The sequence below is a fragment of the Odocoileus virginianus genome, chromosome 9, assembly GCF_023699985.2.
Source record: "Odocoileus virginianus isolate 20LAN1187 ecotype Illinois chromosome 9, Ovbor_1.2, whole genome shotgun sequence".
NCBI lineage: Eukaryota > Metazoa > Chordata > Mammalia > Artiodactyla > Cervidae > Odocoileus > Odocoileus virginianus.
In genome coordinates this window covers 55148830-55162637 of record NC_069682.1, presented here as the reverse complement: position 1 = coordinate 55162637, position 13808 = coordinate 55148830, and the positions used below count along the sequence as shown (strand labels likewise).

Here is a 13808-nt window from a genome sequence, read left to right as displayed (position 1 = left end):
TTTGATAGCTAGTCCAGAGTTTAGAGACACTAGTATTTATTTCACAAAGAAGAGAAGCACAGATGGATAAGGTAAGGAGTGAGTCATCTTGTGTTCATGGGTTCCAGATATCCCTCCACATACCAGCCACCTGGCCTCAGGGTCTCATGTGTGTCAATCTCTGAAGCTGGGGCCTGTGCAAGTAGTGATAAAGGTGATTTTAAATGACAGATTTACATACAGTAGCTTCGTTTGTTTTTTGGGCTTAGTGATTGAGATACTGTATTTCAACATTCCTCCCCAGAAAGGAGGAGGGAAATTCCTGGGCTTGGTGGCCTCTCGAGAATGTGATGGTAGGAATGGTCTGCAGCCCCAGCCTCAGAGTTCAGAGCTTTTCGTTTTTCCAGCAGCACACGGGATCACTTCTGGAAAAGCCGCGAAGAGGTCCATTGCCGACAGCGAAGAGTCAGAAGCTTACAAGTCTCTCTTCACCACCCACAGCTCCGCCAAGCGCTCCAAGGAGGAGTCGGCCCACTGGGTCACCCACACATCCTACTGCTTCTGAGGCCAGCGGTGCGGCCTCAGCTGGGCCCTGTGTGCTTGCTGGAGCCACTCAAGTAGGAGGGCGCAGCGGGGACTCTGTGACCCCGCCGGCCTCGCCTGTCATCCTGTCCCACTCACCTCTACCCTCTGTGCACTTGGACCTTCCCCCGGCCCAGAGAGCATATTGGCTGCATACTTATGCTCAAAATAATTAAAGACTCCAGGTTCCTCCTGGGTGTGTGGTCCGCTCATTTTGACTAAAATGTTCATGGTTTTGTTGCCAATGGTTAATTAATTAAATAAGCCGAGTGAGACTGAACTTGAGAAAGGAGTTGAGTTTCAAGTACATTCTGCCTGCAGGGCTGTGGGAGGGAGCCTTTTGCACCAGAGCAGGGGACTTAAGGGGTTTCCTTGCTCCATCGGTGTGATGAGAGAGGAGATTTAGTTGTGCACCTGATGATTTGGTACAAAAATTAAGTCTAAAGTCTGCTTTTTCTCTCATCTCTATGTTTTTCTTCTTCCACTAATATTTGAGTAAGAAACTTGCAGCCATTGCATTGTTAGTGACAGTAATTCTGTGACGTCATGACAATTCCACGTTCTCTCTCAGCAGATCATGAAAAGGGAAACTGGGCATAAAATTGGTGTGTCTCATGCATAAAGTGTGTTGAAGTCAATAATTAATGAAACTCTGCTCTAAAGGCAGGAGTATCAAGATTGTGAGCCCTGCCTTCTGGAGACGGGGGCATGTTACTGAAATGGTTCTTTATAGGAGATCCGGGGCATGAAGTTCCATTAAAAAGCAGACAGAGGAAACACAACACTGTAAATCAACTATGCTTCAGGAAAATAAAATTTTTTAAAAACCAGGCAAAGGATGGGAGAGGAGGTTGGAAGCGGGAGGGAGCAGCCTGGGCTTGGGGAGGGGAAGGTGCTGGAGAACCGAAGCCAGGCTGCTCTGTCACCCTGTCCTCTGCCTTAGCAATCTGGGGAGTTGGACCTGAGGATATGTGAATATAGATTCATTTTCATCAGATTATATTAGTATCAGTGAATTTTTGTTACGGACTTTTTCCAGAAAAAACATGAAAATTATCATTCATGTACATTTACATACAGATACATCTAGTTACGATCACCATGCCTATTTCTGATCAACCCTGGGGTCTCGCACCCCTGTAAGTGCGAGGCTCCCTCTCTACCCAGGAGCCCCCCGCCCCTGAAGCTAGGGGGAGTGTGAGCCCCAGGTCAGCCTGTGTGGTATGTCCGACTCTCCTCTGTCTCCCCTTCTGATTTCACATCCTCTCACAGAACTTCCCTGGGCTCGACACAGTCAGAGGCTGAGTGCAGACACCCCATGGACCCTGGGTTGTAGGAGCAGAAGTTGTCTTTCCGAGGAATAAGTGTCAGTCAGATGACCCAGCGGAATAGGTGCAAGCGCTGTGTTCTGCTAATTGGGACTTTTTTTGTTTTGTGGCACTTTTAGAAGCTGTTGGTTTCGAATGCAGTGGCTCAGGTGCTTGGTTGTGTTCCTGGCGGTGGCCTCTATCTGCTGCACCCCTGTCACCTCCCAGTCCCCACACTTGCCTGGATGTCAGCCTTTCCCCCTCTTCATCCAGCCAACTCCTGATCATCCCTCACACTCTGCCCGGATGTCTTTCTCAGGAAAACCTGCCTGCCTGAACTAACCTCCAGCTACCCCCTTGCACTCTTAAAGCTCTCATTTCTTACCACATTTTTTTTTTTTGTTTTTTTGGCCATGCCATTCAGCCTGCAGCATCTTCATTCCCCAATCAGGGATCGAACCTTTGTCCCCTGCATTGGAGTCTTAACCCCTGGACCACCAGGGAAGTTCCTTCATCACTGTTTTTTCACAGTAATATCACTTCAGTCCCTGGATTCGGAAGATCCCCTGGAGAAAGGAATGGCTACCCACTCCAGGATTCTTGCCTGGAGAATCCCATAGACAGAGGAGCCTGGCAGGCTACAGTTCATGGGGTCACAAAGAGTCAGACATGACTGAGCAACTAGCACTTTTCACTTTTTTCACTAGCAGTTATACTAAATATTAAAAATGAGTTTTCATTTACATTTGAAATTGAGATGTCCAATCTCCATTGATTTTCCAGAGAACAGGAAAAAAAGTTCACCTTAAAGCATGGAGCTTTTTTAAGGCTAGCTATTCACAAACTTCACATTGGCATTTTTCTTCAGTTTTCATCTCAACTATTAGTACTTATTAGTCTAAAACTCAAACATAATTTGCTAATGAACAACTGCACACTTCATACTGTGATGATTTGATAACGTCACGTAAAACTAATCTCAGATGTTGATTTGTCTTCAATTTATAAATAATAAAAATATAGCAAAAAAGGTCTTTCCTAATCCCCTTGTCATAATTTTAATGAAATAAATGATACTTTTAATTAAGCCAGGCATTGTGTACAGGTGACGTCATCGAATGTGGATATGAGGTGATAGGAAGAACGTGGCCAGTGGAGGGGCGGTTCCTACTTGGCTCCAGCAGAGGGGGGCCCTGTGTTATGAGATCTTCCATACTTTTCAAGGAAATCAGAAATCTGACCTTTGTAAATGGAGCTCCCCCACCCCCATTTAAATACCCCAGCCAAAGCAAGAGATGCAGGAGACTTGGTTTGATCCCTGGGTTGGGAAGATCACCTGGCAGAGGAAATGGCAACCCACTCCAGTATTCTTTCCTGGAGAATCCCATGGACAGAAGAGCCTGGCTGGCTATAGTCCCTGGGGTCACAAAGAGTCAGACACAACTTAGCGACTGAGCACAATCATTTTTCGGAACAGTGTTGGCCACACAAAAAACATCATTAGCTCCTAGTTTGCAGCCTCTGGTTTATTATCTTTCCCTCCCATTCGGCTTTCTGCTCCTCTGGGGCACATGCCTTGAGTCTGCTCTGCTCACCACAGTGTCTGGATTCAACAAATGGAAAAATAAAAATAGGAGATGGACCCGCCCTCCCAGTAGAGCACCAGGCTCAGAAAGCATACGCTGGTAAGGAGATGGCATTCTGTCACTCCCCGCCTCTTTTTCGACTGCTTGCTGGAAAGGACGCCGTTTCCCTTTAAATCCTACTCCCAGGCGACCCCCCTCAAGCCTCTTTATCCTCTGCCCTGAAGTCATCACAATGGCCAGAGTGGGTTCTGGCTGGGGGGCCTCTGTGACATCACCACGATCCAGCCCTGCCTGGTCCCCTGTCTCCAGGTGCAAGAGCATAGCAGCCCACTGCAAGCCACATCCTGCCGCATCTCTGCTCACCATGCAGTCTCTGAAATGGTGCTTGTTCTTGCCTCTGTGTCTCTCCTGTGGCTATGCCTTTATGTTTTCTTCTCTGAGAGATAAACCCAAAGAAACCCAGGGGAAGGTGCCCTGTGGAGGGCACTTTCGAATTCGGCAGAATCTACCGGAGCATACCCAAAGTTGGCTTGGGAGCAAGTGGCTCTGGCTCATTTTTATTGTTGTGCTGTACGTGATACTGAAGTTTCGAGGAGATAGTGAGAAGAATAAGGTAAGGGTGGCTCTGTTTGTTACTCCACATTGATTCCATCTCAGAAACCTCAGACTCAGAGAAACAGATGCTCTCGTTATTACAGGCAAGACTGTTAGGTATAACGAGTTTGAATATGGAGTATCTACTCCAAGTCCTGAGTGTGCTGGTTAACTCATTTCCCCACATATCCTTAGAGAAAACTAGACCTGAACTCACAGAGGTTGGGACTCATAGTTAAAGGCCACCTTTTGTTTATTAGGCAACTAAAACCTTGGCTCAATGTTTATCCTGTTAAATCAGGTTTTTTTCAAATAAAGATAGATTGAAGAACTTGGCATGTTTCAGGTCAAAATTATTTACAGAGCCAGATTCACTGCCCCTGGTTTTTCATTTCCCTGGCATCTGAATTATTACCAGTTGCTGAACTGAATGGAAGTGGTATCATTATTCCAAGTAAAGGAAGAGATCTGTCATAAAGGGTCAGAGGTGTAAAGAAGTAACAGCCTGTCCATGAAGTGGCTGAAGAGCTCTTGAGAAGGGGATGGGAAGAGAAATACGGTGGCTTGTTCCCTCTTCAACAGACCCAACGCTCCAGGATACTGTGTCCAAACTGATGGGAGCAGGGGATTGGCAAACATTTTCTGCAAAAGGCCAGATAGTCGACATTTTCAGCTTTGTAGCCCATTCAGTCTCTGTTGCAAGGATTCAACTCTGCCCTTTGAGCGTGAAAGCAGTCATAGACTATAAGCAAATGAATGAGCCTGGCTGTGTTCCAATAAAACTTTATTAACAAGAACAGCTGGCAGGCCAGATTTGGCCATCATTTGCCAGTCCCTTGACTAGATCAATGCTAGAGCCAACTTCTCTCAGGTGAGCCCAACTCTCAGAACTCTGTCAAAACCAGCAATGTCAATGGTATCATTCACCCTGAATATCTTTCTTGACAGGTGCAGACTCCTCCCACCCTTCGGGGCTGTACATTTCGCCCTCCAGGAAGGAAAAACGCTTCTCTCAACAAAGACTATGCATTCAGTACCTTAACCCAGCTCGAGATGGACCTTGTGAAATTTGTGCCCAGGGTGCATAATCTGAAACTCACCATAGCAACTGGAGGTCACTTCAGGCTTCAGAACTTAGGGGGTGCAGACCCACACCGTAACGTTACAATATATGAGATTTGGGGCGAAGAAGACTCTGCCGATTGAGTGGGTTTGTGTGTCCAAATAGGAAAGGAAAAGTTGGGTACTGACAAACTGTATCCAAACTATAAAACTGTTGTGAAGAAAAGCAGTTCTCAAATTCGTGACCTTTTTCCTTTCTTATTTTTTTTTTTAAACTGGAAAAAAAACGTGAGGCCAGACGCCATTGCAGTTACTGTTTTTGTATTTCTTACCTCCTCCAGAGCTAAAGGTAGTGAGAAGTGTGAGGACAGTGACATTAGCATTGGGTGACAATTTTGGCCACTGTACCATGACCTTTGTAGAATAAGACTTGGGAGATTTTTGGGGTAAGATGCTAATATTATTTCTGTAATAGCTATCTTTATAGTAGCTATTTTTGGAAAGGGCAGAATCATTTTTTCTCTAGTTCACTACATTATAAAGGACAACTTTAATTATAGGTTTAAAATTATAAAATGATTGAATTAGGTGTGTGTGTCCAGAGGATGGTGGATTCACTTCATTTTCTTTCTTTTTTTTTTAATGTTTATTTATTTAGCTGCACCTCGTCGTAGTTGCGACCTGTGGGATCCAGTTCCCTGACCTGGGCTCCCTGCATTGGGAATGTGGAGTCTTAGCCACTGGACCACTAGGGAAGTCCCTCATTTCATTTTCTTACCTTCAGAAACTTATTCATTCTATCTTGTGGGCCTGACGTATTGACTTTTTCTACTATAAAACTGACGGTTACATGTATCTAAGTGGATTAAGAAAAATGGGAGACTCAAACCACGTTTCTAATGTCATTTGGATATAGACAAGCTAATCAGGAGCTTCCAAAGCAGTCAGTATTAACATTCTTTGTGAGTGCTAAGTCGCTTCAGTCGTTTCTGACCCTTTGCGACCCTGTGGACCACTCTGTCCGGGATTTCCCAGATGAGAATATTGGAGTGGGTTGCCATTCCTCCTCCAGAGGATCTTCCCGACTCAGAGATCAAACCCACGTCACTTATGTCTCCTGAATGTTCTTTATAATACTTGTTTAAAGTATGGATATTTGGGGAACTTCTCTGGCAGCCAGCCCAGTGCTTCCATTGCAGGGGACGAAGGTTTGATCCCTGGTTGGGGAACTAAGATCCCACATGCCTTGCAGTGTGCCAAAAAACTGCAATAATAAAAATGAAATAAAATATGGATATTTTGGCATGTTTATATGGCTAATGGAAGCTACACTTTCTCTGGGCTGTTCTATTAGCTCATGACGCCTCATATAGGCCAGCCTGATAGTTTTAGGACAAGCAGATGCAGGCCTGGGCAGAGACATCCACTCTGGAGGTTCCCTTATTTCCACTTCACACCTAACTAAAGTGTGCTCGAACCTCCATTGCCTTCCATCTGGCTAAAAAGAGTTAATCCTCGTGGTTCGAGCACCATCCTCAAGACCCACACAGTGTCTGAGAGACCTCAGGTTAGACCTGCCCACCTCTTCCCCTCTCATCATTGTCACCCTGTCTTTGAAAAGTGGTCCCTGGAACCATCTTGGACCCTGTGAAGGTGTGTGGAGTTCCTGCAGCTGAACTTTGGGGGCAAATAAGTGGGGCCTGCTGGGAACGGGACTTCTAAAACGACAAATATGTCTGGAAGGCTGTGGTCCAAGGCCATTTTTGCTGGCTATAAACGGGGTCTACGGAACCAAAGGGAACACACTGCTCTCCTGAAAATTGAAGGTGTATATGCTCGAGATGAAACTGAATTCTATCTAGGCAAGAGATGTGCTTATGTGTACAAAGCAAAGAACAACACAGTAACTCCTGGTGGAAAACCTAACAAAACCAGAGTGATCTGGGGAAAGATAACTCGAGCTCATGGAAACAGTGGCATGGTTCGTGCCAAATTCCGAAGTAACCTTCCTGCTAAGGCCATTGGACACAGAATCCGTGTGATGCTGTACCCTTCGAGGATTTAAACTTCTTGAAAATAAATAAAAGTGTGGATTTGAAGGAAAAAAAAAAAAGAAAAGTGGTTCCCTGAACCCTTTGCTTTTTGTCTTAATTTCAGCTCTCACAATATTAAAAAAAGAGAAGAAGAAAAAAAAAAAAAACAACTGGAAGGAGTTGAGACGTCTCCTCAGTGCCTCCTGTACTCTTTCTGGGTCTTTTCAAGTAGAAGTTATTTTTCCAGCACATTCTGAAGAAATGCAGATAAGGAAAAAAGACTTTGGTTTTAACCTATGATGTCAACACGGGGCATATTTTAGATTAGAATGGAGATAATCGAAAGGTTGCCAAATCACGACTCACAGGTCAAATAAGCTTCTGCCTGTTTTTGAACAGCCCTTGAACTAACAATGGTTTTTTTATTTTTAATTTTAGTTTTTGGCCACGCCATGTGGCAGGCAAGGTCTTAGTTCCCTGATCAGGGATAGAACCCATTCCACCCACAGTGGAAGCATGGAATATTAACCACTTGGACCATCAGGGAAGTCCAAAAATGGATTTTATGTTTTTAAGTGGTTGAAAAAACATCAACTGATGAATCATATTTCATGATATGAAAATTACATGAAACTCAAATTTCAGTGACCATAGATAAATTTTTATTGAAACAGAGCCACACTGTCATTTACATGTTGCCTATGGTGACTTTTGTGCTCTGTGGCAGAGTTGAATTACTGCACAGAAACCATTATGACCCACAGAGCTGAAAATATTTACTAACTAGCTCTTCAGAGGAAAAGTTTGCTGATCCTAGTTTATGTTCATCTCACTCAGTCGTGTCCAACTCTTTGCGACCCCATGGACTAGAGCCCGCCAGGTTCCTCTGTCCATGGAATTCTCCAGGCAAGAATACTGGAGTGGATTGCCATTCCCTTCACCAGGCGATCTTCCCGACCCAGAGATCAAACCTGGGTCGTCTTCTTTGCGGGCAGATTCTTTACCATCCGAGCCACCAGGGACGTCCTAATTTATATGTTAACAAACAGAAAATATGTTCATTGGAATCTGATATATCAATAACTTTCACAAACATCCCCTCTTTGTCTGAGAAGCAAAAATGTAATTCCATATCATTTTTGTGTCATTTTGTCCCAGCTAATGATGGGAATCCTACGAAAGAGCAAAACATCAAAATTTCTTATAGGAAGTTGATCTGGGGTATAATTAGAACAAAATCTGCTGTACAAGTGGATTTAATAATTCCCATAAAAGAGTGTCCCGAGTCTTTGCCTCGACTAACACAAAGCTTTGCAGACCCCGGTGTTGCCTAGAAAATAGTGTTTTCCTCGCCCCAGTCTATTTCGTGCATTATTTTCATACAAAAATGTAATAGATACAGATCAAGGAGCAGAGCCCCACAAAGCCGCTCACCTCTGCTGAGTGTCAGTGAAACCCCAGGGCTTCCGCACTCTGAAGTGACGCAGCAGCTCGAAGCCACTAGATGGCTGTAGTTGTCTACGCTGCTGTCTCCGTCAGAGGAGATTCACTTGGAGGGTTGGCAGGATTCGTAGCCAAGACCTTCTCCTGGCGGCCTGAAGAGACCACTGCCAGAGGTGGTAGGTCATGAGGCAGAGATGTGAGAGCATCCTCTAGGATCTGAGAGCAGTCCCCAGTCAACAGCTAGGAAAGAAGCCCAGAGTCTCAGTCACACAGCTGCAAGGACAGGATCTGGAAGAGCCCCCCATGTCACAGGGGACCCCTGTTGTGGGAGACCCTCGCAAAGGAGCCCACCCACCGGAACACAGACTCTCGGTCCACAGAAACTGTAGGAGAATAAATGTGTGTTGCTTGAAGCCACTAAGTTTGTGATAGTTTATGACACAGCAGTAGAAAATCAGTACCACACACACACACACCCCCCATCTTCCTGTTCCCAATTGCTGAACACCATTGCTGTTCCCAATGCCTTGGAGGATAAGTCCACACTCCCTCTGACCTAGTCCCTGGCCTCTGAACCAGAGGAATGGGACCAAAGGAATAATGGAAGGGGATCAAGAATAGGGTTGTCCTGCTCCTTGAAGCTAGAAGTTACAAACTATTGGCTCAGGGACCAAACCTCCCCCTGCCCTGACATGTTTCTTTGACCATAATCACGTTTTTTAGCATTTTATTTGAAATAATTGTAGATTCACAGGCAGTCACAAAGGTAACAAGAGTGTCTTCTTAGACCCTTCACCTGGATTCCCCAGTGGTTGCATCTTATGCAACTTGAGAACAATCACAGAACCAGAAGACAGATGTTGCAACAGTGTGTGGGGAGACTTCTGTGTTGTTCTGTCCCCGGTGTAGAAAGGATCACCCCGCCCCCCGCCCCCCGGCCCCCGCCAACTACACCATCCTGGCAGAGACCCTCAACAGCCTTCCCCACCTCCCCTGACCCCTGGCAACCGTTTCCATCTCTATGACAATGTTATGCGAATAAAATCACACAGTGTGTGACCTTTGAGGTTGGCCTCTTTCACTCCATACAACCCTTCAGATACATCCAGGTGGTGTCATATGCCAACAATTTATGCCTGTCTGCTGCTGAGTCTGTTGAACCATCCACTTGTGGTGGGACATTTTAGTCTTTTGTAGTTTTCGCTTATGATAACAGGACTGCTATGAAGAATTGTGTGCAGGTTTCTATGTGAACACACACTTCCATTTCTCTGGTTTAGATGTCCAGGATTATGGCCGCTGGTTGACATGAGAAGTGTAGGTTTTGGCCTTCACTGAGAGTCAAAGATTTAGAAAAAAAAAAAGATGCACCTAGAGAACTGCCTCTCTTTCTCATCCCTGCTACCCAAATCCCATGCCCTCTTCCCCTCCACAAAGCCCTATAGGGCTGTGATCAGCCTCCTTGCTTTCTGTCTTATCCTTCCTGCATTTCTTTTGCGCAGATGAACAGATACATGTGTATTTTCTTATGCTCCTTCTTTCTGATGTGAAGGAGAGCAAGCGTTCTATATTCTTTGGGGCTTTGCTTTCTCCATTTAACAGTATGTCCTTGAAAATCCCTTATTGGCTTTGAGAGGGTCTTTCTCATCCTTTTTTCCCTGCTGCAGAGTGCTCCATTGTGTTTGTTCAGCCTCTGTCTTACATGCAAATATTCAGGTAGTTTCCAGTAGTTTGAAATGACAAATGATAATGCAGTGAATCACTTGTGCATACCTGTTTTTGTGTTGTTGGAGACATAACTTTAGGGTAAATTTCTAGGAATGAGCTTAGTGGGGGAGAAAGGTAAGCCCAGGCCTAGTTTTGTTATGTATTGCCAAATTTCCCTCCAGGAGGCTTGTACCAGCTCGAATTCTCATCAGAAATGCCAATACAGATTTTTTTTTTTTTTTTTAACGGATGTGTGGACTGCTGAATGGACACTTCTGCCTGAATTACCTGTCCTAGATGGCCTTGTGAGGCTTGCAGTTACCTAAGATTGCCGCTAGGTGGCAGACGAAGCCTGTCATGGGAAACAGCGCTCTGGTTTCCCAGACTTTTCCAAGACCCTTGATGAAAATAATGTGTGAGATGAAGAGATAGTGGTCATAACACTTTTATCATAGTAGCAACTGGCGTTCTTTGTACCAATAGTAATAACAGGGACTTCCCTAGTGGTCCAGTGGCTAAGATCCTGAGCTCCCAATAAAGGGGGCCTGGGTTCAATCCCTGGTCAGAGAACTAGATCCCACATACTTCAACTAATAGCTGGTGCAGGCCAAATAAATAAATAAATGTGTGTGTGTGTGTATATATATATATATACACACACACATATATACATACATATAATATTTTATATACATATATTTTTTAAGCAGTAATAACAACATTACTTTTTATTAACAATGAACTTTTGTCATTGATTATTCATTTATTCAAGTGTTTGTTTTGTGCACTTCTCCAGGTTCTGGGCATGAGAAGATAAAAACAAACAAACATCTTCCCGGGACAGAGTTTGCTGTCCACTGAGGGAGAAATGAGAAGCATGCCCATGAGTCTAATAGGTAGTCTGTCCAAGGTAGGAGGTGAGGGTGTGGGGGTCAGTGAATGAGATGGTTCTTTAGATCTTCAATGGTGTGGTCATGGAAGGGTTACTGAGAAGTCATTACTGGAGGGGGTTGGCCCTGCAGACCAGCTAGAGATGGGTACGGAGGACACTGGGAGGGGAGGTGCAAAAGCCCAGAGGCTGGAGGGAGCCCAGCCTGACGGGGAGCCCTGGGTGGGGGTGGTGTCCTGTGTTTGGGGTGGAGTTGGGGAGGGGGTGAGGTGGGGCCCAGGGAGCAGGTGCCTTGCAGGCCACCGATAGGACTTGAGTTTCCCTCCTTGTGAGATGAGAGCCATGGAGAGACGAGACTGGAACCCCCTCCCCCAACCCCCCAGGCCAGGATGCACCCATTTCTCCAGGTATCTCCAGATGGCCCAGCCTGGGCCACACCCGAAGGATGCTGAGTGAGTGCTGGTCTCTGCTCTCAGGGGCCCTTGGTGGGGGTGGGGGCGCCTCAGAGGACAACAGACATGCAACATGAGGTTTCCTGTGGGAAACAAGGAGTATTGTGGAGGCCCTGAGGGTGAGCTCTGCCTTCTGGCGCCTTGGAGCCACTTACCAGTTCTGTAAACTCTAGAAAACAGATAATACACCGAGCGTTCGAGTTTATGAAGATGCAGGTGGGTTGCACCTAGGGGACCCAGTCAAGCAGCTCTGCCTCTGTCTGTCTGCTGTCCTCCTGTAGACTGCCAGTCCTTTGAAGCCTCATCTGAATCTCATCTAGAACATCCAGCTGGCCCCTCCTTAACTAATGAATGACATCTCTCTTTTTTTGAGAATTTTTTTGTGTTTCTTTTGTTTCTTTATTTATTATTTGTTTGGCTGTGTTGGGTCTTAGTTGCATCTTGGTGTGTTGTTGTGCAGTTGCTGCCAAGTCGTGTCCGACTCTGTGCGACCCCATGGACTGCAGCACGCCAGGCTTCCCTGTCCCTCACCATCTCTTGGAACCTGCTAAAACTTATGTCCATTGAGTCAGTGATGCCATCCAACCACCTCATCCTCTGTCGCCCCCTTGTCCCATGCCCTCAATCTTTCCCAGCATCAGGGTCTTTTCCAATGAGCTGGCTCTTCACATCAGGTGGTCCAAGTATTGGAGCTTCATCTTCAGCATCAGTCCTTCCAGGAACTATTCAGGGTTGATTTCCTTTAGGATTGACTGGTGTGATCTCCTTGCCTTCGGCATGTGAGATCTTTGTTCCCCGACCAGGAATAGAACTCGCATTCCCTGCATTGCAAGGCGGATCCTTAACCACTGGACCGCCAGGGAAGTCCCCTGAGTAACATCTTTGACACGTGATCATCGTATTGTAAAAGAGTCATGATTCCCTTAAACGGAGCCCTGAGCCCTTCTCAGCGACAGTGCTGACGTGAAGATAGCTCTGAAGCACATTACTCCCAGAGATGAAGAAATCAGATTCCCTTCCATCTTGAAAACCCATAGAAAAGGAAACATGATGGAGAGGAGGGGACAGTGGCCGTGGGAGGACCACTGCCGCCCAGGCTCTTGTGTCTCTCTTTCCTAGGGACACCTGGGGAGGCCCAGCAGGGACCTGCCCCAGAGTGGTGACCTGGGAGAGGCAGAGACTTGGGAGGCAGCTCCCTGGGGGCCAAGGGAGGCTCTGAGTTTCTGGGGCAGAGCCCCTCCCTGTCTGGCCCGTGGTCCCCACCCGGACCCTTGCTTGCCCTGCTGGGGCTGCGGTTCTGAGCCCTGAGCTTGGAGAGCCTGCTCAGCGCCTTCCCCTCCCAGTGAGTGTGGACTCAGCCTTCAGGCAGATGCGCGGGAGCTTTGCCATCATAACCACCTCCCTCGACCTCGATACACTATCTCCCCTTCACTCACTCACCCTTCCCTCTGTCATGTATCTGTTCGTCATTCAGCCAGGGCTCAGGAGCATCTTGTGTGAGCACGGCAGTGGTGCTGCAGATCCAGTGACGTGTGACCGTGGAGCACACGGCCCACCTCACACCCCTCAGAGGCTGCTCCCAGGAAAGAGGCTGAAAGTGGTGCAGCCACGCGAACAGGATGGAGCTGCCCCCAAACTTAAGAAGCAGAATTTCCATATGATCTGGCAACTCCACTTCTGGGTAAACACCCCCAAAGAATTAAAAGCAGGATCTGGGAGAGCTGTTTGCACACCCAAGTTCATAGCAATGATTTTCACAGCCACCAAGAAGCAGAGGCAGCCTCGGTGTCCATGGGTGGATGGATGACTCAATAAACAAAATGTGACTTATCCATATGTTGAGTATTATTCAACTCCAAAAAGGCCAAATTCCTCCTGGGAACTGAGAATGCAAAGATAATCAAATCCTACCTACAGTATCTCTGGGGATTTTGTCAGACAATGAGGAAACACCAACCTTGGCCATAAACACATAAATGAACAATATTGTTCAGAAGCAGGTGAGTGCTGTGAAGAAAAATACTCTGGAGGAGGGGCCCCTGAAGCCAGATGGTCAGGGAAGACCTTTCGGAGGACACTTTGAACAACATGCTGTGTGAGGTGAGGCCGTGGGGATGGGAAGCCAATGCAAAGGCCTGAGGTTCTCTGAGAAACCCACCTTCCTTCTGAGGGCT

At 46.4% G+C, this 13808-nt stretch overlaps 3 protein-coding genes across 4 annotated transcripts in view; all 3 read left to right on the top strand.

Moving 5' to 3' along the window:
- Window positions 1-773, top strand: part of RTF2 (replication termination factor 2) — a 40234-nt gene extending 39461 nt beyond the window's left edge. The window contains exon 9 of one of the 2 annotated variants that reach the window (XM_020905221.2): window positions 390-773. In XM_020905221.2, the coding sequence (XP_020760880.2) occupies window positions 390-544 (155 nt within the window). In that variant the 3' untranslated portion in view covers window positions 545-773. Of the gene's footprint in view, window positions 1-386 lie in introns of both variants that reach the window. The other variant, XM_020905220.2, reaches the window with a different exon arrangement.
- A 2815-nt stretch (window positions 774-3588) lies between these two features.
- On the top strand, window positions 3589-5339 carry LOC110145011 (protein FAM209). Its single transcript, XM_020905137.2, has 2 exons — window positions 3589-4067; window positions 4997-5339. The coding sequence occupies exons 1-2, from the start codon at window positions 3687-3689 to the stop codon at window positions 5252-5254; spliced, it is 639 nt and encodes a 212-aa protein (XP_020760796.2). The 5' UTR covers window positions 3589-3686; the 3' UTR covers window positions 5255-5339.
- Window positions 5340-6768: 1429 nt separating this feature from the next.
- LOC110145010 (large ribosomal subunit protein eL33) lies at window positions 6769-7203 on the top strand. The gene has a single exon (XM_020905136.2). The coding sequence runs from the start codon at window positions 6843-6845 to the stop codon at window positions 7173-7175; it is 333 nt and encodes a 110-aa protein (XP_020760795.1). The 5' UTR covers window positions 6769-6842; the 3' UTR covers window positions 7176-7203.
- The last annotated feature ends 6605 nt before the right edge of the window (window positions 7204-13808 follow it).